Here is a 24,804-nt window from a genome sequence, read left to right on the forward strand (position 1 = left end):
TGCAAGAAAATTTTCACTTTAAAATCCCAGATGAAGCTAAACATGTTTCTGGTTACATACACTCAACGCAACATGTTTTGTGTGCCTTCAAAAAAAAGCATAGAGATATGGAACAAAAACAGATTTCCTTGTGAGCCAGAATAATTTGATAACAAGAGCGAAAAGTGAAGAATATAGATTTGATTTACGAATTCCAGCATTTAAAAAAAATCTTTTATTGTAGCAAAACTTTCCATAGGTGTTTTGGGGGTGTATTTTGGAGTATTTTTAGAATTTAAAATTTTAGTGGGATACTTTTTCAAAATTCAAAAAAAAAAATTCACCAACCACCACCCTTCCCTCCTCCCTCCACCACCACCGTCATCCCTCACCCTTTTTCTCCCTTCTCTCTCCTCTCTCTTCCTCCCCCTCCCTTTTCCTTTTCCTCCCCCCCTCTACTGCCCCGTCAACCACCTCTCTCTCTCTCTCTCTGGTCGCACCGGTGCGAACTAGAAAGTGACCCCCTTCCCTCCCTCCCCTCTCCGGTCTCTGGTGGTGACCAGCGTGACCAGATTTGGTCTCACTGGTCGCGACCAAAGAGGGGAAGGTAGGGGATAAGGGGCTACTCTGGTTCACGTCGGTGCAGCCAAAGAGAGGGAGGGAGGGAGGGGTGAAAGGTTGAAGGTAGGGTAACAAACAAATCGAACCATTCGAATCAAAACTCGACTCGAGTTCGATCAATATTGAGCTCGAATTGGTCACATTAAACTCGAGCTCGAACTCGATGTCAAAATATTAAACTCGTTAACTCGCGAGCCAACTCGTGAACTCGAGTATATATATATATATATGTATATATTTATTTATTTATTTATTATTTTAATAATAAAATTACATATATATTCTTAATTTTTAATTATTTATTGAGAAAAATTATTTTATTCATTTTTTAAAAAATAAAATAAATATTTTTTATTTTTTCGACCTCGAGCTTTAGATTGACAGTTTGTTGAATTCGAGTTCAAATTTGATAAAATTAAATTAAGGCTCAACTTGATTAAACAAAAACTCGACTTGACTTAATTCGTTTATAACCCTAGTTGAGGAGGTGGGTTGGGAAGGGGGCGCGAACTAGAAAATGACCCCCTTTCTTTCCTTTCTTCTCTAGTGGTGACCAGCGTGACCAGATCTGGTCTCACCAATTGCAACCAAAGATGGGAAGTGGGGGATGAGGGGTTACTCTGGTTCGTGTTGGTGCGACCTGAGAGAAGGAAAGAGGGGTGGAGGGTCGAGGAGGTAGGTAGGGGAGGGGAAAAGAAAGAGAAAAAGAGAGGAGAAATGAGAGAGAGAAGAGGGCAGGGGCAGGGGCAGGGGCAGCGATGGCTGTGGAGTAAGGGAGGAATAGTGGACGGTGGTGGTGTGTGGTGGTAATGGATAGAAGAAGATAGAGGTGGAAGGTTTATTTATTTATTTATTTATTTTATTAATCGTATATGAGATTTGTATGGATTAGGTGTTTTTGGAAGTGTGTTATTATAGTTTATTGAAAAACTTGTTTGTGAAAAAATGGCAAATCCATAGAAACCCTTAGTTTTCTGACAAAACAGAAAAAAAAAAGCATAAGTAACTAAATTACATATCCAAAGACCATATTATCTGAATTCCCTTTCTTTCTTTTCATTAGTAATTTACATCTTATCTTTAGTTGTTAGTTTGTATTTCTCCTCCTCTTTTGTTGGTGAGATATGAAGTCCAAAACTTCAAAAAAATTTTAACAAAAACTTCTATCAACAGCATAATCATCATTGAATCAGGAACTCTTTAAATGATGTTTAAGGGAATATATCAGATTGCAACTTTTGGACATACAAGAATGCCAACTGATAACTCTCTCAAAAACCAAACAAAATAGTTAATAAACAAGATGAATTAAATTTACCAACAACTGGAGCCCTTGGTTGGGTTGTGCTTTGTTGACGAGACCCGCTAGAGCCGTCTCTGGGTTGAGCTGGCAATGCAAGTACCACCAAAGCTCCATCACTCGATAAACCTATGTTCATGTTACCTTCCCTTTTAAACTTTTACAAAACAGAATTTAAGGAACTGAATTTTACTTTTCCAGGAAGGGATTGGCAAATAAGCAAAGGAAAATGACAGAGAACTTGAGGAGGGTAGGAGAAGTTTTGGAGGTATTTTTTGTGTTTAGGGAGGCCGGGGGATTGGCGTCAGAGAGGTGTAGCGTGAGGTCACACCGAAGTATCTTAAAAGCATAAATTTATCAGACTGCACTCCAAAATACTCGGCAAATTAAATGTGCCTACTAAATTATTGTCAGATAGCACATTTAAGATCGGATTCAAATAACTATCCTATATGAGAAATGGTAACTAAAAACTCTATATTTCGTTGCACACACACATAAAAAAATTGGCATCTACTAATTTGACCATAGTCTCTGGACATATGGTGCATGATATCAAGGTTATGATAATAAAAAGAGTCATTCGTTTCAAATATTGAAGGTAATGAAAAATTGGTCCCTGATGAATTATAGATTTGATAACTTGTATGATACAACATGGACTTATTACACGAGTTCTCCAAATCCTATCAATAGAGGTTTGTAGCTTCATTTAAATGCAACAAAATTGGTTTTGAATAGATAGCAACAAATTTAGTAACAAATAATTATAAAAAATGATGAAAACTAAGCAACCATGTTGGGAAACAAATAAATGTTGGAGAATGAATTGGTAGACACCTACTAAGCAAGACAAGCTGTCAAAGATTGCGCTAATCCAAGAATATAAAACAAGTGCGTAAACATTTAGCATAGTCTTGTCTATCTTACGATGGATGGAGACATTCACCTCAATTGTTCCATCCACATAAACTTCTCTTCATTCTGTTCCCTCCAAGTTATGGTATGAATTCATTTAGTATTGGAACTAATCTTTTACTTTTCCTATGAAACGGGCCCTCTTGTCCAATAAAGAAAGCATGTCTCAGAAACCATCCTCAAATTTTTAAAAGCAAAAATGCTTGGAAAATAACTCTATTAAAGACTTGCTAAACAGTGGGAAAAAACAAATGTGGTATCATAATACGGTAATTGAAGAACAAAAGCTAAAGAAAACGTACGTGCAACTGAAGTGATTGATCGCCACCATTTACTTTCCTATCTATTCGGCCTTCGAATTAAAGTTTCCGGTAATATTTCATCAAGATGGGCGGAATTAGGGTTGCTGATTGTGGTGGATGGTCCATATGGAGGCCCCTATGTCGGCCAAAATGCCATTATTTCGGACCAATCAACATAAAATTTGAGCGGGGGTTAAACTGGGAGTCCATCAAGTGGTCAACAAAAATAAGAAGAAGAATAGAAGATCATTAGGTTGGTGAGTAGGCAGTTGAGAGAGAGAGAGATTGGACATAGTGTCGACTACAGTGGTACTTTTCCGGATGACACATTACTTACTCCAACTTTTGCGCCAACTTGGTCAGAAGCTGCCTCAAGGACCCCCATAAGTCGGAAGCTCTGACCCATGAGAAGGTCCATTTATCCTTTTCCAAATGGGTCGACGGCAAACCTTAGAAGCCCAATATTTTCCTCCTTTCCCCCATCTCTATCGCTCTTTCTTTTTCCCTTTTTTTTTTCTCTCAGCCATTTTATTGGATCTATGGTTTCCTTATTTTGTTTGATGTTGCTTATTTTTTCATTGAATAAAGGGGTAATTTCATAAACCTCCCCTGAGATTTCTGACAGTCTCACTCTCCTCCCTTGTGGTTTCAAAAATATCAGAAACCTCCCCTGAGATTTAGAATTTTGTAACAAAATCAGACCATGATATCAAAAGTGAACATAAAAAAGTGATTTCAAGAAAGAGAGAAAATTTTGTTTCCATAAATGCCCCTGAGGTAAATGCATAAGTTATATTAGTGAAATAATAAAAACTAATAAAAACCAAAAATAAATTAAAAAAAAGGATAATTTCAGATACAATATGTTATTCATCAATAATATTATATCAAAAGCTTTTACTAGATGGTTATTTGTTTCAATTGCATATTAAATTAACCATTAGTGCTTATGAGAGTGCATTAAATATTTAGTAGAGAGGTAGTTTATTTCAATAAGTAGCATGTATATAAATACTTAGTGAATGTACAATCTGGTTGAAATAATGTACACCGTGTTATCGACCAAGTACGATGCATAGAAATTGTTGAACATGCATATTGCAATTAGTCATCTCAGCAATATGCATAATGCAATGATATGTATACATTTGGAATGATTATTGGTGTTTTGACCCACTTGTGCATCTCCTTACAAGTTGCAGTGGGTATGTAATTTTATCTATATGACTAATACTAATTTGTCTATAAACACCTTACACGGAGTGATATATGAGGTATAATCAATTTACAAATATATACATTATGTTAGATGTTAGTTACTTAACTGTGTATATCTATAAAAGGTAGTGTAATGGTACGCATAAATTTGAAATAGTTAGGTGTTAAAAAAATATACATCATGTTAGGTGTTAGTTATTTGACTATGTATACATGTAAAAGTGAGATTAGATATAGCGTAGAAAAAAATAATTACGTGAATTGGAATGTATTTGTCCTGATAATCACGAAATATTAGCTGACTTGTGAGGTTATTTAAGTCTTTTTTGCCACGATGATGTAAGAAATGGGACCTAAATTCTGACAGGAGAGGTTTGTGATATTTTTGAAACCACAAGGGAGGAGAGTGAGACTGTCAGAAACTTCAGGGGAGGTATCTGAAATTATCCCTTGAATAAATAGGTTTTTTTATCTGTTTCTTTTTTTGTCATGTATTTTTCTTTTTTGATCAAGTTTAATAAGCTAGACATTTAAATCTGGGGCAAAAGAGGGTTTCTTCATGGATTACCATCATGTTATTGTCATGATATAAACCTAGTCATCCCAATCCTAAGTGTTCAAGCTCACTATGTAGCAAATGCAGTGCATAGTTGGAAATCGCTCCAGTAGGAGTAAGACTGAAATTGTGTCCAACATAATGATTAAATTTGTAATTCAAATTCTGATTCTAGTTTTTTGTACTGCAAATTTGTGCTACTAATTGCGGAGAAACCACTACAAAAGTGCACACTTTACACGAGATCAACTTACTCTTAACATATATGCACTACATAAACTTGTGAAACATTAGTCAATAGTACCAACTGCTGAGCATTGACCTGTTAAGCAAATGAAATGCAAATCATGAGACCTTTTCTCTTCTTATGTTTAGGCGTTTAGCTGTTTCTGCCTCTAAGCGTTATGTGAAAGATTATATGATGAACTTTGTGGTCCTTGTGCCAAAATTATGCATCTTTATAGCTGCAATTGGAAGGCACAACAACTTTGTGGCTTCTGGGCTATCCTAGGATGCATAATCTTGTCTCCTTGTGTGTCAATGTCGCATTGCTGGTCACCAACATTTTTTAAAAACATTTTTGAATTCTTGTCCTTGAGTTTTTTTTCAAGAAATTTACTTATCAATGTGTCATTGGTTTGTGATAGCAATTTGTGTCATCTATAACACTCTTGCACAAGTAGTTTATATTTGAGGAAGGATGCCATCTGGTAAGAAGTATGAGGTATGCCAGCAGCATGTATTTCTATGATGATTGCACATTCCATTTTGTCCAGCTGTAATGGATTCATTGTATTCTAGTAATTAGTTTTGTCATGTTGCATCTAATTGTTAGCTTTTCAGTCTTATATTTCTCTTTGCAATGCATAATTTGTCTAATCTCTAATTCAAATATACATTTGTCTGTTCATTAGCCATCCGCTCGGATACTCCAGAACAATGGGCTTGATGGTGTTGCAGCAAAGCAAGTCGCTTTGGTGCAGACATTTATTCAAAACACATGTTGTTTGAGTTGTGTCTTGGATCTCTATTTTTGGGTCTGTGGTGCCCTTTGGACTTAGAATTTTTGTTTAACGGGGCTTGCATGAATATTATCCCTTTATAATTTTGCTATCCCTAACTTGGATCTTATAAACTGCCAGGGTTTTGAATGGAATGAATGCTTAATGTCCATGAATTTTTCTTCTTGTTCTTTTTTTCCTTCCCCCTTATGTTTGTGAACGTAAAAGTAGTCCTTGATGGTAGCTCGTAGGTTTCTTGTCTTCTGCTCTAAGTGATAGTTGCTCTGAGTAATGGTTGTTGGATTTGTATTTTCTTCCTATGCTCACCTTTGATAATTTTCCTTCACCAAGATGTGTTGTGCATCTGACAACAAAGGGATGCCCAGTTGTTGTCCGGTCTTCTATAGGATGGATAAAAGATTTAAAATCCGACACTAGGATAGATGAAAGGTTTAAGATCTCATCCTAGGGTTGAATGTTTGGGGGTAGATTGTTGGATTTTTCCTATGAGCTAACTTTTGTGGTGCAAGAGCCATATCTGCTATGAATATCAACTCACACCCCACTCCTTCCACAAGGAGTGTGGGATAAACTCAATGATTGCATCCCCAACTAACAGAGTGTTTTCTCCACAATCAATGTGGAATAAACTCAATAATTTTCACTTGTCAATAAATACTGTGTCCCTTCTATAATTAATGTGGAATAAACCCAACAATTTACAGAATTTCCCCCTCAAACATAGTTCATATCAACTAACACCCTACTTCCAACAATTTCCTTCTCACGTAGGGATGGCAACGGGGCGGGGTTGGGGCGGGGGACCCCTCCCCCATCCCCCGCCCCGTTGCCTATTAGTTCCCCCCGTCCCCCGCCCCGTCCCCCGCCTCCTGCTCCCCCCGCCCCGCCCCGCCCCCGCCCCGCTTCCCCCGCGGGTGCCCCCGCGGGGTTAATAAAATTTTATTATATAATTTTATTATAATTAAATTTTAATAAATAATCAAGTACTAAAATATCAACACATCACCAAATTATTATTCATTGTAATTTTGCAATTGAAACTCATAAAAACAATCAAACAGAAGTTATTTGAATACAATCCAATATGATGAAATAAATATAACTAAAATAGTCAAGTTTTCACTTTTAGTACAAATGCAATCACTAATTCATTATTGTGTTTGTGGTTTTTTTTGAGAAAAAAGTGTTATTCTATTAAGTGTAATTAGAAATTTAGTATAAATATATTAGTAAATTTAGTATAACTAATTAATAAATTCTATTAGTAGACATGTAGAATTATTCATATAATTGATAATATCAATTATATTACATAAACTAATATACATTATATAATACATCTAACTAATAATATCATTATCATAAGTTTATAACTAATTAACTTACATGTTATATATAATTATATATATACTTTTTTTTGTTTTGCGGGGGGCGGGGCGGGGGATGGGGCGGGGGTATACTCCCCCGCCCCCCCCGTTTCTAAGCGGGGGGAAAAAATTCCCCCCCGCCCCCGCCCCACCCCCCGCCCCATCCCCCGCCCCGAGAGCCCCCCGCGGGGCGGTTGCCCGCGGGCACCCGCCCCCATTGCCATCCCTATTCTCACGTATTGTGGATTAGATCACCAACCATTTATTCAAGAACTGACGCCCTAATGATGCCATAGATGAGCAGCGTAGAACCAATTTGGATAGAGTATTATTTGAAATATTACTTAGAATAATTACTATAGCACTTTTTGTGATGTGATGTATGCGAGATAAAAATGTGGTTGAAAATATAAAAAGATAGATTAGAAAATGTATTTATGATACAAGTCAAATATTATTTGTAAATCTAAACTATTCAAACACGCCCAATATTTATCCACACAGCTTTCTTAGGCTATAACAAGAAAACCAGCCCGCTGCTCCTAGGGCTATTAACTGGTCGGGTAATTTTTTTTAAGTATGGGTTGAGAAATAATTCTAGTATTCGGATTCAGACCCGAATTCATTTACTCTAACAAAACTCGGATCTATTTATTCTAACAAAACAGCGAGTCGGATACGAAATATAGGATTTCAACCCGTATCCGAACCTGACCCGAACAATACGTTAATAATTATAAAATATAAATATTTCTAAATACATTCTTTTTACCAAATTAACAAAAGTGTTTTTTTTTACCAAATTAACCAAATTACCTGTATCTTAGATGAAGCATCTAAGAAATTAGGAATTGAAAGAGGCAAACTTGTTTGATCAGAAATATATTCATCACAAATTGCATATAAGTGCTTTTTGCTAAATATTCTAAGATCATGTTGGACATTTTTGCTAACATAGATAAAAGAAAATGAATTATACATGTTGGATCCTTTTTTTTTTTTTGAGTAGATCTGGATTCGATTTGGGACTCGTCGGATCCGGTTCCGAAATCTTAAGCACACGATGCATTGGATATATGGGTCGGATTTGGGTCTAATACATTAAAATGGATTCGGGTCTACAATTTTCAATTCTGACTCGAATTCGACGTTGATAGGCCTATTGGCCCTTCCTTACTCCGCTAAAAAAAGAGAAAAAAAAAAACAACGACAATAATAACTTGATAGTAACATTTTCTTTTTGTTTGTTTGTTTTAAAAGTCCATTTGGATTACTATATTTTGAATATTTTGTAGAGAAATATACCGTAATAATGTGATGTGATGTATGTGAGATAAAAAGGTAATTGAAAAGATAAAAAAGTGTATTGAAAATTGTAATGATGACGTAAGTAAATACATTTGAAAAAATAATTAGCTCTCCAAACAAACCCAATGTGTTAAAAAACGTAAAAATGTTTTGGAGAAAAATTATAATCCAAACGAGCTGGCTTTTAGCCTTTTAGGGTGGTGCTCTGGTCTGGCCTTGGGCTGGCGACCCCAACAAGCCTAACGATCCTCAAACTTGTGCACAGTAGGTATCATCATCATTTGAAATAAAAAAGGGTAGTAGTAGTAGGATTAGGTATTTCTTTCTGTTGGCGTTGTTGCATATAATTGAGAATTAGATCAGCATCCATATACCCTGTATCTTTTTCTATAGGCCATTTCTTCAAATCTGATTACTAGTAGTTTTTTTCCCCCGTTTTAATTACTACTGGTAGAAGTTAGACATCCCTAAATTCCGGCAAAAAAATCACATATCACAACTGGAAGCTCCTCCACATCCCCGGATCCGGATCTCTCTCAAGCTCATCAACTCCGACGACGACGACAAGACACTAGTCAACAAGCTCCACCTCAATCCCCTTACTCCTCCTCCTCCCTCCCCGCACAAATAACTCTACTGCTAACTGGTACTTCAGTCAAATTGGTGGACTTTTTCCCCTTTTTGTGAGCAAATGGCTTCTGCTAAATCGTCGTCGCGGTCAAGGCAACCACCAGCTAAAACCACCGCCCACCCCAAAGACTCCGCCAATAAGCTCGAGGATAATCTTAACCTCTTCAAATCCGATAATTTCGACGCCGATTCCTATGTTCATTCCAAGTGTAATTCTTTCAACGAGAAGGTCCCCCCCCACCACCCTCTCTCTTCTACTTATATTTCTATTTTCTTCTCCGTTTCTCTAATTTAATATCTTTAGGAATTTAATTACTGCTTCTTATTGTTTGGACCAACTTAAAGATTCTTCCTCCCTCTACTGCAGCTCTTATTGTTTAGACCGCGTAAATATTAAATTTTAGCTGTAAGGAAGGATTGTAGCTCGTTTCAGAAGACACGTTGCCCACATATGACTATAGAACAACGGAAATGCGTTCCGAGTTCTTTTGCCCAATTTTATACCACTACTTCCTAACAGCGTTCTTGCCAATATTGGGAAATGGAACAACTTACCTGCTGCGCTTTGGATGGTTCAAATTATTGAAATTGCGTGGCTTGTAGTTTGATAACCGTCCCATTTTTCATACTCAGCTTCGACCTACTCTTTCTGTTTGCTCTAATCATGTCTCTTTTTATTTGGTCGTGTTTCCACCTGTACCACATATGTTGCTATAACCATTGGACCCTAAGTTGACCCTCCCTCCTACATAACTTTCTGTTGATGAATATCATTTATAGAAAAGACAAGGCCAATCTACAAAGTTGTTCAATCATTGGCTTAGAATATCTTGACTTCGAGATGGGCTCGACCGTCTAAGTATTACCAATATGCTTCATTTCCTCCGGCGTATACTGCAATTGAGGAATTTACCATTCATTCATTTTGTCTTTTCAGTACAATTGCGATGCTCATGGACATTCTGTATATTTTAAGTGCTCAATAAATTATCCTGTTTGAATTGCTTCATATGTCAGAACAGCATACCTCAAGTAGCGATTGGCCTAGTGACCTAGGTGTAGGACTAACGACACTGTCATTGCTCTTCAAAATTTTTGTCCTCCCTCGTATTTGGTAATTTGGTTGTTTATGTATATACTACTTAAGGAAAGTGGGAAAAAGAAATTTGAAACTTAAACTTTCATCACAGAGTGTTCAAAGAAGGCCTTTGGCTGCAAAATGATGCTTCACATTCAGGTTCCAGTATCATCTTAAAGTTCAATTTCACTTAGTGCATGTAGAAAATTCTGTCCTAGTTACGAGAATTGCCATTAGCTGTTTGTTGAATACATACATACATACACATGTGTCTGTGTGTGTGTGTAATTTACCACGATAAATGCTGCCCACGTGCACATGCTAAATTACAAATATTAGTTGTATAAATAATCAAACTTCTATCGGGGGGTAGCTAATCGGAATTGTGTGGATTGTGGTCTGGCAGATTGCATGTGAACCATCATGCTTGTCAGGTTATTTGTGTACTGATTCTTTTGACATTAGTGAGTAATTCTGTCATAATACAATGGCCTCACAAGTTTTGGGGGGACAGATTGTGCCTGGATAGTACAGTACGCAAGTTACTTCAGCTTAAGTAGCAATGTAATTCCTAGATGTCATGATAGTTTTTAATTGCAACATTATAATTTTGCTGCAGTTAAGATTTCTCTGTTTGGTATGTGTGTGATGCTTTGCTCCGCATGAACGTATCAGAAATTTCTGTGTTCTTAAATGCTGGTGTGTTTCTGTTTGCAGGAAATAAGGCAACTATGCTCGTATCTTCTAGATCTGAAGAAAGCTTCAGCTGAAGAGATGCGCAGAAGTGTCTATGCCAATTATTCAGCTTTCATTCGGTGAGCCCTTGGTTATGTTTGCCTGGATGATAATAAAGATTTCTTTCGCAGCACTTACCTTTGGCTGTGAATGACAATAAAAGGATCTCAAATACCCATATTGGCATATGGACCTGCAACAGATGGTACAGAATTTAGGTCCTACAGTGAAAGAGAAATTGTTCTACGAAAGCTAATACTATTGAATTCAGTGGCAACCGGACCAAGAAAAACAAACTCTGTAAACTAGGAAAGACACTGCTCTGATCTGGAAGTTTTATTTGCGACAAACTTCACCAAGTTCTCCTTGCTCATTTAACAGCCTTATAGCTGCAACGAAGCAGAGGCACCTGCCATTTTGATCGACAATGTTTTTAAAAGACTGAAGCTTCATTTTCTATCAAAAACAGTCATTTCCATGTTTCTTTTCTTGGATTGTCATATCTAGTTAAAGATTTGAAATTATTCAGCTGAAAAACTGACACTTGCATTAATGTTAGAGAGACTGATTTGTGTTGTCTTCCCTCAATACATGTTGCATTTATTTGAAGGTTGAATTCTTGTTTTATTGAAATGAAATCTTGGGTAGCACTTTCTGGTTTCATTAATTTGATTATTTTGTTCGCCAATTTCAATTTCCAGTACATCTAAAGAAATATCAGATTTGGAAGGTGAGCTTTCATCAATGAGGAACCTGCTATCTACTCAGGCTACTTTAATTCACAGTTTAGCTGAAGGAGTTCAGATTGGTAGCTTGTCTGACTCTGCAGCTGAAGGTTTGGCTGCTAATGGCTCAGTTAATGAGGAAGTCACAGAGCCTTCAGAACTGGAGAAAAGGTTAATCGAGTTTCCTGATCTTCTTGATGTGTTGTTAGCCGAAAGGAGAATAGATGAAGCATTGGCAAGGCTTGATGAAGGAGAACGCATAGCAGCTGAAGCAAAAGAATTGAGAACTCTGAGTCCTTCTGTGCTCTTGTCTCTTCAAACTGCTATTGCTGAACGTAGAAAAAAACTAGCTGATCAGCTTGCTGAAGCTGCTTGCCAACCTTCTACCCGTGGAGCTGAGCTTCGTGCTGCTGTTTTAGCTCTTAAAAAGCTTGGGGATGGTCCCCGTGCGCATAGTTTACTACTCAGTGCACATTACCAGAGATACCAGTACAACATGCAAAGCCTCCGTCCATCAAGCACGTCTTATGGAGGAGCGTATACAGCAGCCCTCTCGCAGCTGGTGTTTTCAGCCATTGGTCAAGCAGCCAGTGATTCTTTGGTTATTTTTGGTAAGGAGCCAGCTTATGCATCTGAACTTGTGATGTGGGCTACCAAGCAAATTGAGACTTTTGCATTTCTTGTGAAAAGACATGCATTAGCCTCATCTGCTGCTGCTGGGGGTTTGAGGGCTGCTGCAGAATGTGTTCAGATAGCTTTGGGCCACTGTTCATTGTTGGAAGGCCGGGGGCTTGCCCTTTGTCCTGTGCTGTTGAAGCTTTTTAGACCTAGTGTTGAGCAATCTCTGGATGCTAATCTAAAACGGATTGAAGAAAGTTCTGCTGCTTTGGCTGCAGCTGATGATTGGGAACTTGTTTATCTTCCAGCAGTGACACGTCAATCTGTCAGGCCATCCGGTTCAGCTATGGCAACTATGGCATCATATCAGTATAAGTTATCAACTAGCGCTCACCGGTTCAATTTAATGGTCCAGGTACATATTCTTTTGCTTTGTTTCTTTCAAAAAACATTTGGGCATTTTTTGTTGTTAAATTTAGTTTCCTTCATGTTTCCATTAGGCCTGTTGCTTTTGGACTTGCTTTCTATAGTCTTTATGTTATTTCTTTAATAGATCTTTTTTATGGAAAAGAGTTTACTAACCATGTTTAGATCATGAGAAAGAGTGGGATTTGCACTCTCTAACTTGCACGCAGACTGCAATCTGATTAGTGCTACTACACCTTCTGGCATAGATTGAAATATCTTGATGTTGTCAGTTCTTTGAATGTTCTTGTTGAGGAGTATTGATAAGCAGGACCGAGGTAAAGAAATACAACTGTCTTTATGAGCAATAGTTCATTTTCCTTATATTTGTGTCTTCAATGTTTTAGTATGAACAATGTGGCCCAAGATCAAGGAAATCATAAGAGGTTCACCTATCCTTTTTAATCATCTGACATTCTGCAAAGTTGCTGATTTCCCTACCTCTTCATGGAATATATATATATATTTTTATCAGTGAGGTTGAAGGCTAGTCTATTGGATTCTGGCTGCTTAATGATCCTTTTTCAGTGGACAAATTGAGTGCTTCTCAGTTTTCTTTCATCTGCTGATTCATGGCATTCCGTTGCCTTTTACATCTTGGATGCTGTTTTCATGGTTTTTATTCTTTTAAGTGAGGCTGCTTTAGCTTCCTTGTGACTTTACAGATTTTATTTTGGAATTTAGACTGAAGCCTGCAGGCAAGCATGATTTTCAGGGAAAAAAGCTGCGCTTGGCCATGTATTCTGTTTGTTATTTACATGTAGTTTATAACCATTTTAACAACTGTTCACCTGTTTCTATTGTTTGTACAGGACTTTTTTGAGGATGTGGGACCCCTGCTAAGTATGCAGCTTGGTGGTAAAGCATTGGAAGGTCTATTTCAGGTGTTTAATTCTTACGTAAACATGCTCATAAAAGCATTGCCTGGTTCCATGGAAGAAGAAGCCAATTTTGAAGGCTCAGTGAATAATATTGTTCGAATGGCTGAGACTGAAGCCCAGCAAATGGCTTTGCTTGCAAATGCATCCTTACTAGCTGATGAATTGTTGCCTCGGGCAGCAATGAAGCTTTCCCCACTGAACCAGGGCAATTACAAAGATGACCCTCGTAGAAGAAGTTCAGACAGGCAGAATCGTCACCCTGAACAGAGGGAATGGAAGAGGCGTCTTGTGAGCTGTGTTGATCGATTGAAAGATAGTTTTTGTCGCCAGCATGCTCTAGATCTTATTTTTACTGAGGATGGTGATAGCCATCTTACTGCAGATATGTATATTAACATGGACGGAGATGTAGATGAAATAGAATGGTTCCCTTCTGCAGTATTTCAGGTTCTTTCTTTTTCTTTCTTTTTTTTTTTACCTGTTTTTCTTTTGAATATTCATTTCCCTTCTTTCTGCAATATTAAATGCATCCTTGACACAACTTTGTTGCTCATGTACATTTTTTCTTAAGCATTTGCTCTAGATTTTCTCATCTTTTTAGTAGATGAATTAGATGTTCTAGTTTATGGTCTTCCTCAGTTTCAACTCTAAATTGGATTCCAAGTCCCTTTACAAAGATGCACCTCGAGGCATTGTAACGCCTAAGACATCATATCCTAACAGGGACTTCAATGATTGAGGAGGTTCTAGTAGCCGAAAGAGGGTTTTCATATGCATGTTTGATTATCTGTTAAGTTCTGGCATCAAGTTTTATGTCGTGTGCAACTTTGGTTTTGCCATGTTCTTTATCATTGAGAAGGGGTTTAATTATGTCAATTATTATAGAATAGAATTGAAGTAGCTCTCAAGTTTTGTTATGGGAAAGGTGATACTAATAGAATTTGAGTTCTGATTCTGTGTAATCATTCTCTGTGATCCAGGAACTTTATGCAAAATTAAACAGAATGGCCATCTTAGCGGCTGATATGTTTGTAGGCCGGGAAAGATTTGCAACATTGTTATTGATGAGGCTCACGGAAACTGTAATCTTGTGGCTTTCAGAAGACCAGACCTTTTGGGATGATATTCAAGAAGGACCTAGGCCTTTAGGTCCTCTTGGTCTGCAACAGGTTTGCAATCATTATTTTGGATATGCGTCTTTGCTCTTTTGCCTGAACCCATTAGTCATTTCACTGTTCATTTGTTTGCAGTTCTATCTGGATATGAAATTTGTCATGTGTTTTGCTTCTCAAGGGCGGTACCTGTCTAGGAATTTGCTTCGAGTTCTTAATGAGATCATAAATAAGGCAATGATAGCATTTTCTTCAACGGGAGTGGATCCAAATAGGTATGATATTGCAGACTTAAACTTTTTTGTTTATGTAAAGTGTCAACATAATTGGTTTCTCTTTTCATGCTGGTGCATTATGTGTGGGGAGCACATATTGGTATCAGAAAATGGTTTTAAAATCAGTTTGTGAAGATATCTTAACTTAGTGAGTGTGACCACGAAAAAATCATTCAAATCAAATAACTTAAAAGTTCAGAGCACTTTGAAATATCTTTCTTGAGGTTGGGGTAAAAGCACCAAGGTGTTTTTGTTCCAATGTCAATAGACTAGAACGCATTAATGGTGAAGTTGTAAATTTTTAATGTTCATGAGAAAAAACAGACATATTGACATATGGTCTAGTATAGGGTACTAAGTCTTTCTGGATGTGGTCTTTTCTATTTTTGATGTATAAAAGTTTGATGTGGTAGCACACTTTCTAATATTTGAGAGTAGCCAATGTTTATGCATTTCTTGGTTACGCTGTATTTCCTTGCTGTTTAAATTCTATACCTAAAACTCTGTCCTTGAACAATTTTAGAGTTCAAAATTGGTATTTAAGTAGTTATGGGTAACTGTCATGTGGGACTCCTTGTCTACTACGAAGAGTGTATTCGTGTATGTAAAATGAGTATATGTGCATCCTTTTATGAGTTTGTATGCTTCTTTAGGTGCAAGTATTTTTCTACCGTCCTTTTTAACTTGGTTAGACTGAAAACTGACTTCAAAAACTGTGTGCTAGCGTTCTTCCGGAGGATGAGTGGTTTGTTGACATTTGCCAAGAAGCAATAGAAAGGCTTAGTGGAAAACCAAAAGTTGCAAATGGAGAACGGGATCTCAACAGTCCAACTGCCTCCGTCTCAGCACAATCAATTTCATCTGTCAGATCTCATGGGAGCTCTTAAAGAACCAAGATTTATCAATTTGTAAAGGTAACAATAGCAACTATGGTTAGCCCTCGAGAGACTATTGTACTCACATAAGCAAACACCCCCCTTCCCTCCCACCCCTCTTCCCCATTTCCATATCATTCTGTAATTTGGCTCCTGCATATTCCATTCTTTCTGCCATTAGTTTATGGTAGTGTCATTCTATAGTTTTATGTTTGCCTATGGTTAGGAATTCTTTTTGTTTCCGTGTTGGGGAAAGCAGTCTGTATATGCGGATTTGACAATTCGATTCAAAAATTCATTATATTCTTTGACCACTCGAGGAGTTTGTATATGTTGTTTGACGATTCGATCCAACGTTCATTCTAGTCTTTGTGCATTCTGTTGGCAATTGTATTGTATGCTGAAGCTATTGGACGTAATAAAGATATGTAGGTAAGACTAAATTAGGTACTTGTGATTAATCCGAGATATGTAGCATGCTGTGTCGAATTTATGAACAGCCTTAGCAGAGCGCATCAGGATGGTCAGTTGTTATTTTGGAATCTTTTGTATACCGGGATTCGTTTGTTAGTGGGAATTTGGTTGACAGTTCTGAAAGCTATTGGACCATTGACAACATTAGTTCTCATCTCCGGATACTGACAACGGCTCTATGCATCCTTGCAGAAGGATGATGGTTTATCTGAACTGGAGTTTGTATGTATCAACTAAAACCCAAGATGCTAATTGAGATGGACGATTCTTTGACTATTCAACTCATAAATCCTATCGTTTCTCGACACGAGAGGGTAAACAGTCTGCATTGCACCCTTTTCAGCACAATAAACTGTATTTGCAAAGGGTGCATTGGGATATTAACGTTCAGGACAAAAGCCTTGCGAGTCCATAATGAAATGAATGGTTTCATTTTGCAAGGTTTAGCATCCAGTCGTACTTGCACTTCTCTCCAGTTCCTTTCCGAGTAGCAGCATTTGTGCCATCGCGGAATCGATGGTCGGAGCCTCATGATATAGTTTCTAATCATCTTTCCTTAATCTTTTAGAACTTTACAGCTTAGTAAAGTACTTTACAGATAAGAACCACTGGGATTGATCAAGGGAAGTACTCTGTCAGGTTTAAGGATTCAAATCCTGTACGTGACAATTGGGGATGGGAGGGTTTTGACCCCAAAAAAAAAAAAAAACCTTTACAGCTAACAATAATTGCAATATCTGCTTATGCTACAGATTGTTTCCCGAAGCGTATTTACAAAAAAGAGTTTTTATGAACTACCAAACATATGCAATATATCAATACAACAATGAAGTTCAGAGCAATTGTTCAAAGGATATTATTAGGAAGATAATACCTTCTCCCAGCACTGATAAGGACATTTTTTTCACTGTCTACATTACGCATAAGTTCTAGTAACCGGTACTTCACAAGCCAAGTCGCTGACAGAGACTTCAATCGAGGTTGACTGTTCCAAGTTCCAACACGACTAATTTAACTACTTACCAAACACACCCATTATATAAGAACTGGTCATCCGCATAACGTAACTAGGATTTCTTTCGAAATTTAAAATGGATAGCATCCCAAACAATCTTCTCCATTATTCTGACCCGCATAGAACTTACCTTAAGTGATGCGAGATTACTTGGGGTCCTTCAAAACATTTTTGTGGTGTTAGGATGCATTGTTGCATAAGCCGTCATCAAATCACCAGTAATCACCACAGGAACACTTGCCATCCTTGAAATGGTGGAAACGTTTGTTATCTCTAACAATCAATTCCCTCCCGACAATCCTTGACATGATCTTGATGGCATTGTGACAATCACCACAAACACGAAGGTTCTTGATGATCCGCAGAGGTGTCCTGGCAGGTGTACTTATCAGACCATATGCAATTGCCAGACGTTCACTATGATAAAGCAAGGCCTGTTCTTTTGCCTCTTGATCAATGTCGTGAAGCACATATCTAGTATCGGGCACATAAGCTTGTTGCTTCATAGCTTCTCTCAACTTCTCATCGTCCTTGTAGAGAGTTGGGCTACGGAACTCCACAATCCTGTTTCTGCCCTCAAGCATGTTAACTGCAGACTGCTTCTTAGGCGGAGGCGTTGGAATCTTATTCTTAATGGCCTTTGAAGGCTCAAGAGAAACCATTAGTTCTTCTGCACGGTCTTCAAGATCAATATCTCCATGTATGCGCGCATAGTTCATCAATGCCTCCCAAACAGCTGCTGTTGGTTCAAATGGAAGTTTTGCAATGAACTCCTCAGCCTCCGCAAGATGTCCACATTTAGCAAGAACTCCAAGAAGCCCCAAATAATGCTCGATTCCGGGTTCAATGCCGTACTCTGTCTTCATTGACTCGAAATGCAAGAAACCTTCATCGATTGCATCAGCACTAGCACAAGCATCCATAACAGCAAGGAAAGTCTGCTCGTTGGGATGTAACCCCAATTTCCTCATCTGTTCAAACATCGCCAAGCCATCATCTCCCAAACCGTTGATGGCATATCCATTGATCATTAAATTCCAGGAAGCCATATTCCTATCAGGCATGTGATCAAAAACTCTTCGGGCGTCAACCATACTCCCGCAGTTAATGTACATATCGAGCACCTTATTATTCAACAGAAGATCACTCCTGCAAGTCGATCTCAAGAAGTAATCATGAACTTTCTTGGCGTCCCCATAGTTCTTTGACTTCATACACAAGTCAAAAAGGAGATTAAAACAATGAGCATCAGCAGCGATTCCCTCCTCCATCAATTTGAGAGCTTCAGTAACATTACCCGCCTCGCAGAGATTTCTCAAATCAACAATACTCAAAGGAGCAAACTCGTCAGTAACAACCTGCAGCCCTTGACCGTGAGATTGAAGGTTAGCACGGTTCTGAATTCCCTGCTGAGTAAACCTAACAGACTGACTTTCGTGCTGAGAGGATTTCCATGGATTTTGGTCCTGGTAACCCTGGTTATAACCGTGATTATTCTGCGGCTGAACCAAACCTGCACGTCCTCCTTGATTTTGATTAGGAAAATTTTGAGAGTCACAGGGAACCGGGGGGTTCTGCGGGTAAACCCTCTGGTTTTGCTGAAACCCTCCTCCTCCAAAACCTAGACTGCTATTTGGAGCAGCAGTTGTTGGCGCAGTATTGCTGACATTTCCGTGTGAAAAATGCTGAGGAGGAGGAGGGGGCGGGGACGGCGGATAATTGTGTCTAGGATTGACGTTATCATTGGAGAAGTGGTTAAAACCAGCTCCACGACCGCCGCCGCCACCGCCACCCTGTTGGGGAATGGAATGTGGTTCTGAATAACCCTGCCCAGGATAAGAAGAAGCAGGAGCAGGGTTGGACATGGGGTGAGGACTTCGATGATGATTATTAGGATACCCTCGACGATTGTGGTCCATCTGATTCTGACCACCAGATGTTTGATAATTTGCAGGAGCTGCAGGGGCAAAAAATTGAGAAGTAGAAGTAGTGAAATTGTTGCGAGAAACAAAGGTGGCAGGTTTTAGGTTAAGAGTTTCGGCGGAAAGCTGCTTGGAAATGGAGGAGGAGCAGCAGGAACGGATACTAGGACGTACCGATGCTGCCGCGACGGAGCAATTACAGATGAAGAAAAGATGAGGAAAACGACCTCTTCGCAGACTGGATTTTAGATTCAGAGACGCCGCCATTGCAGATCACTCCACCCCTAACCTATCCTAACCCTATTTGCTTCAATCTTGGTTAAACCCTAATACTCCTAAACCCTCTCTCTGAAAATGGGAGGTTTTCCATTTGGGTTTTTTGGGGGGTTGGAAATGTCGAAGAAATATTTATAGTGGCCGGGTTTATTTCCGGTTCCGGGGGGAGTGGGGAGTTCTTTTTGTTTTGCGATTATGTAAAAAAAAAAAAAATGGTAGACAATATATTTTTATGGGAAAAAGAAAAACAAAAGCCAAATAAATCTTCATATCTCACCATCTACCCTTTTCAATGCCTCTCACAGTCATAACACTTTGATATCTCACATCACATCACTTATATTCTTACATTTAAGAGGCAAAAAAGGAGTACACATCAAGGATAAGAATTAGGGCTCTTACTTCTTAGTGAGCCCTTTTCTTTTCTCTTGTTTTCATTTTTTTTACCTTTCCTGACACTAATCAGAGAGATAATTCTAAAAGTCCTCCTTCTCGATCACTGATCCAACTTTAATGGTTATTTTTTGTGAATTTAGATGTAAAGTTGAAAAAAAAGACCAGAAATAGAAATAGAATATGAGAGAAAAAAGTGCTTCGTTTCAAATGTGAGCGGCGAATAAACTCTAAATATAACGTGTGAATAATTATTAACGTAATTTTTCTTGGTTTTAAGTACAAAAGCTAAAAAAAAAAACAAAAAAAGGATTGTAATTGCCTGTACTTACTAATCAACCTTTACTAGAAAAAAACTTTCAAAATAGTTTTGACTAATCCATAATATTAATGCTCCTAAAAATCTGTAACTTCAGTACTTCACATAAAAAGTATGAATCATGATCATCCTCATCATGATGTGAGTGGGGATAACACTTGGTGACTTTTTCAGATACTTGGGAAACAAAAATAATAATAATATGATGGCCTCTAAGCATCTGCGACTGTGACTTGTTTTCACAGCATATCTGTACTGCTACTTTCTAGTTTTATCCGAGGCAGAATTATACATGGTAGTAATTGCTTTCCAACAAATGGGGAAGTCCAATTACTCGGAGAGCTACTATCTTTCTTCTGCTGTCTCCGTGACTATTACTATGGCATCATGCATTGGACTTGCAGGCTCTGTTGCAGTGGAGAAGCCTTCATCATGAGAGCAAACGCCTTCTTCTTCATGATGCTGGTGGTGGTGGTGGAAAAAGCTAATTGCTGGGCTTGGGGCAAATTCATGATTACTCCCCAGAGAAACTACGTTAACAACTGCTGCTTCGGCTCCTGTGCCTTGCTTCTTGGCCGCCCTGCTCAATTCCTTCCTTTCTTCATCAAATATTTTTGCCATTGCAGAAAGTTTCTGGACAACTGAACCATTAGAGACGAGAACTCCCCTATTCTCATAGAGGAAGATAAGCAAGAATATAGCAAGAGCTAGTGAAGAAGACAATCCAGCTATCAGGAAAAGCCCTTTAAAACTATCCAGTGTCAGGCTGTCGGAAGTAGCCACTGCTCCATATTGCTCCGAACAATCTGTTTCTTCCCCAAACCACTCCTTTAGAATTCTCTTCATTTTATCTCCCTCGGTCACGTTTAACACTGCCCTTGATACATCAGGTACGAGGGGAGAACCCTTCGGAAATGCCTGAAAGCATTTGAGAGCAATGGAGATTAACTAAAGCTACAAATCATCAACCGTACCATATGTGATCAAGAAGTAGATGATTAATAATCTCAGAACCTTTTTAGTATCAGGACTTACAAATCCAAAGCCAGCAGTCTGGAATGTCGGACCAACCATAGTGTACTTTCTGCAGTACTTTGCCAGAAAGAGCCTGATATAAGGAAGTTCATCAACAATTCCATCCACTCCTCCATTTCTGCTACCTTTACGAAGTGCTTCATCATACTCTTCAAATGTGTTGTAGTTTCTAAACTGGGACGCATCGAATTTCTTACTCTTGAGCAGCTCAGTTACGAAGGAACCAGTTTGGTAGCCGATATATTCACCATTTTTTGTCAGATCAAAAAGATCAGTAATAGTCGGTTGAAGTTGTTGCACTGTCAACATTGATGTCAGGCTGGCTGTATAACTTGATGTAAGTACTAACACCACAAATACCCATATGATTACTACAAATCTTGATAAATTGCTCATGACCTTCTCTTCTGCAACAAAAGAATGAAGGTTGCATTTAAAACAATAACGAGGGAGCAAGGATGCATTTATATGAACCCCATTGATTACCAAATTCAGATAAACTCTGTGTCCAATCACTAAGTAAAAGAGTGGGGAAACAAAAGGATGAATTGCACCTATGATGGGACTTACTATGAGCAAAAACAAGCGTTGAGAAGGAGAACCAGAAAATCATTCCAACTTGCTTCCCTGGTGGACCTCGGAATTCTTCATTTATACGATGCTCAAGTACCCAAACAACAAAGCCAGTGAAAATGAAAAATGCTCCAGTAGTCAGCCAGAGGTCCATTGTAAGCGGTTTCATGAAGATCCAGGCGTTCTTCCTCTCATCATCCATAATTCGAACAATGGTGGAAACACCAGACTCTGTGTAAGGCAACGTGAAATCCACGAACCTTGATCTATTTGCTAATATGGTCACGTCACCAACCACAGCATCATAATTCTGATATCAGCAAAAGTTTATTAAGTACACATTTCTCTTCCAAATAAAAGAGTTAATAATGTAGAACTCGTGTAAAGTCACACAATCCAAATCAACTTATAGTACTAGTTTTCTGTCTAATTAACAAATTTCAGCCTTACCTCGAGATATATTTGATATACAAGATCATTGTAATCTCCCGCACTGTCACCGTCAGGGGTTTCAAAAGGAATAAAATCATAGGAGGCTGCATATGGGAGGGACGTCATGACCTCTTTGAATACATCCACACAGAAACCAGTTGCAATGACAGCATTTGTTACGGGATCCTTTTCCACCTTCACAAATTCTGGCAATCCATTCTTGACCGGAACTCCAACCCTTAACTTCTTTTCATGACCTGTTGGCATTTCCCAGCCCTTAGGAACAATGTTGGACTCACCCGGCCATATAATGATACCGATATTGTCCTTACTAGACTCATGCACCAATTGAGCTTCATTTGGTTTCAGCTTATCTGAAATGCCATAAGTTTCAGTCCAGAACCCAATCTTCCTCTCCCCTTTTCCAATTACATTCACAATCTCGAAAGCAGATGGCTGTAGTTGCCCCTCAATAATGTGAAAATCGCCACTCAATCCATTGAATCTGATATTTCGGACAGATTCAATGAGCTCAGCTCCCATTCCTGAAGTTCCAATCATATCCAAGTCCGAGAGGTTCTTTCCATTTATCACCGCCTTTTTCTTGGATTGTGGTTGAGCCATATTAACGGCTTTCTCTGTCGCCTTTGCTAGTGCGATCACGGTGTCATACGCCCATAGCCCATAAATGTTTAACTCGAACCTATCAATCTCTGGATTCTCTTCCCTGAATCTCTTTCTCCATCTCTTTGTAAAGATATCCAATTTACTTGATCTAGGGACATGAGGCTTCAATCCCAGTACCCCTTGCATTGAGTCCACGACCGCAGGTTTAACAGAATCCAATAGACTCGTAAGAGCCTCTGTAATGATCCAGGCATAGCCCTGGCTCATCATCCCCACTTCATTTGCTTTCAAAAATAACCGAGAAGCAAGAGATGGCAGCAGATGAACCACAAAGACCCTGGTCTGCATGGTAATTAACTTGTATAGCTCTTCAAGAATCTGATCATCCGAAGCAGCAGGAGATATGACACTTCGATAGGAAACTATGGTATTGCTTTCTAGCATTGCATCAGTCAAGAAGGGAACTATTCCACTACCATAAAGACTGTCCTCATAGACAAGGACAGCTTTCCTCCAACCAAAAGTTTTAATAATCTCTGCTATGGCTGTAGCCTGAGAGGACGAACAATGTGCTGCTCGGACAAAAAACGGAGACTCTTTGGGAGAAAGAGATGGACTTGCGGCTGACGAAATTACTGGAACTTTGGCTTTGTTCCCGAGATCGATAATAAAATCTGCTTGTGCCGACGTTTGAGGGCCTAAAATTGCCTCGACTTGGACATTTTTGAGGAGGTCTATGGCTGCATTCAGAGATATCAACGCATACTTTAGGTATCAATAGTAAGCAGTGTTATAATTGAGAGAGAGATTCGGGAAACGAAGAGCCAAAACAACAGAAACACTCGAAAGGGTGCTTTAGTTTTGCATCCAAATTAAGGTGGGGAGGGGGATATCCAGTACTATAGTAATGTACCTGCAGAAGCTGCTTCAACAGAATCAGATTTTGAATCTCTGAGGTGAGCGACAATCCTAATGGTAGTGTTATCCTGAATGTTGTTGGACCGGTGATCTTCAAGTGCCATAAGCATGGAGGTTTTTGAAATCTTTCCCACCAGGGTGTCCAAATCAAGGATTACCCCAACATCAACCTTCGTCGCATTTTGACCATTCAGGAGGACGACCCAGAAGTTAATGATGATCAAATGTAGGTAAAGGAGCTTAGTACTACTTTTTACAGGATTCTGCATGAGATTATCTAGTCAAAATAAGTAGTTGAGCTCAACTAACATTCAAAATATGTCCAGACCCCCCCTATCCCCTACCTCCCCCACAAACAATTGGCTGGATCGAGTGTAAGAAAGCAAAGAGCTGAAAGAAGAAATGGTACAAGAAATGAAGACAAGTTTAAAGTTGTTGGCTAAAGTAGGGATCCTCTGTATACATGTGGCTTGAACGAAGTCTCAGCGGTTAAGATAGACTGTATACTTGTGGTTGGAACAAAAATATTTGATCAAACATGGCTGCAGTGCGTAGAAATCAGTATGGCTCAATGAATCTTGACCTGCTTTGTTGTGGTCTACGACTGATCATGAACGTCCATCCCATTGCGTGGACTGAGAACGGTTGACCTTTGTGAGATGCAGAGCTGCCAAGAACTGTCCTTGTTGTCGCAATTTTAATTTCCTCCTTTGGGCCTTTGATCCCATACATATTATTAAAAACAAGGTACAAGATGATATTTGAACCGTATAATTTTTTTTGATCAAATCTTGACCGTAAACTGTTCAGGAACGATCATCAAACCGTCCCTGCC

General features: G+C 38.7%; 3 protein-coding genes across 4 annotated transcripts; 1 reads left to right on the plus strand and 2 right to left on the minus strand.

Moving 5' to 3' along the window:
- Nucleotides 1-8,879: 8,879 nt before the first annotated feature.
- Nucleotides 8,880-16,339, plus strand: LOC113768159 (exocyst complex component EXO84B). The gene is made up of 7 exons (XM_027312409.1): nt 8,880-9,450; nt 11,017-11,114; nt 11,736-12,792; nt 13,655-14,170; nt 14,704-14,892; nt 14,974-15,110; nt 15,835-16,339. The coding sequence occupies exons 1-7, from the start codon at nt 9,283-9,285 to the stop codon at nt 15,995-15,997; spliced, it is 2,328 nt and encodes a 775-aa protein (XP_027168210.1). The 5' UTR covers nt 8,880-9,282; the 3' UTR covers nt 15,998-16,339.
- An 888-nt stretch (nt 16,340-17,227) lies between these two features.
- On the minus strand, nt 17,228-19,848 carry LOC113767806 (pentatricopeptide repeat-containing protein At2g15690, mitochondrial-like). 2 transcript variants are annotated; one of them, XM_027312008.1, is made up of 2 exons: nt 19,571-19,652; nt 17,228-19,431 (listed from the first exon to the last, which is right to left on the minus strand). In XM_027312008.1, the coding sequence occupies exon 2, from the start codon at nt 19,391-19,393 to the stop codon at nt 17,687-17,689; it is 1,707 nt and encodes a 568-aa protein (XP_027167809.1). In that variant the 5' UTR covers nt 19,394-19,431; nt 19,571-19,652; the 3' UTR covers nt 17,228-17,686. The 2 variants fall into 2 exon arrangements, with proteins under 2 accessions (XP_027167809.1, XP_027167808.1); XM_027312007.1 differs by having other exon boundaries at nt 17,228-19,848.
- Nucleotides 19,849-20,453: 605 nt separating this feature from the next.
- On the minus strand, nt 20,454-24,501 carry LOC113768388 (glutamate receptor 2.7-like). Its single transcript, XM_027312724.1, has 5 exons — nt 23,965-24,501; nt 22,443-23,791; nt 21,990-22,302; nt 21,420-21,826; nt 20,454-21,302 (listed from the first exon to the last, which is right to left on the minus strand). Exons 1-5 carry the CDS (start codon nt 24,236-24,238, stop codon nt 20,730-20,732), a joined length of 2,916 nt encoding a protein of 971 aa, XP_027168525.1. The 5' UTR covers nt 24,239-24,501; the 3' UTR covers nt 20,454-20,729.
- Nucleotides 24,502-24,804: the final 303 nt, after the last annotated feature.

The sequence above is a fragment of the Coffea eugenioides genome, chromosome 4 (genome assembly GCF_003713205.1).
Source record: "Coffea eugenioides isolate CCC68of chromosome 4, Ceug_1.0, whole genome shotgun sequence".
Classification (NCBI taxonomy): domain Eukaryota; kingdom Viridiplantae; phylum Streptophyta; class Magnoliopsida; order Gentianales; family Rubiaceae; genus Coffea; species Coffea eugenioides.

Coding starts and splice junctions, on each gene's coding strand:
- LOC113768159 (XM_027312409.1), top strand. CDS start 9,283: ATGGCTTCTGCTAAATCGTCGTCGCGGTCAAGGCAACCACCAGCTAAA. Junction 9,451..11,016: donor GTAATTCTTTCAACGAGAAG/GTCCCCCCCCAC, acceptor TTCTGTTTGCAG/GAAATAAGGCAACTATGCTC. Junction 14,893..14,973: donor GTCCTCTTGGTCTGCAACAG/GTTTGCAATCAT, acceptor ATTTGTTTGCAG/TTCTATCTGGATATGAAATT.
- LOC113767806 (XM_027312007.1), bottom strand. CDS start 19,663: ATGGCGGCGTCTCTGAATCTAAAATCCAGTCTGCGAAGAGGTCGTTTT.
- LOC113768388 (XM_027312724.1), bottom strand. CDS start 24,238: ATGCAGAATCCTGTAAAAAGTAGTACTAAGCTCCTTTACCTACATTTG. Junction 22,303..22,442: donor TATATCAAATATATCTCGAG/GTAAGGCTGAAA, acceptor TGCTGATATCAG/AATTATGATGCTGTGGTTGG. Junction 21,303..21,419: donor AGACTGCTGGCTTTGGATTT/GTAAGTCCTGAT, acceptor AAATGCTTTCAG/GCATTTCCGAAGGGTTCTCC.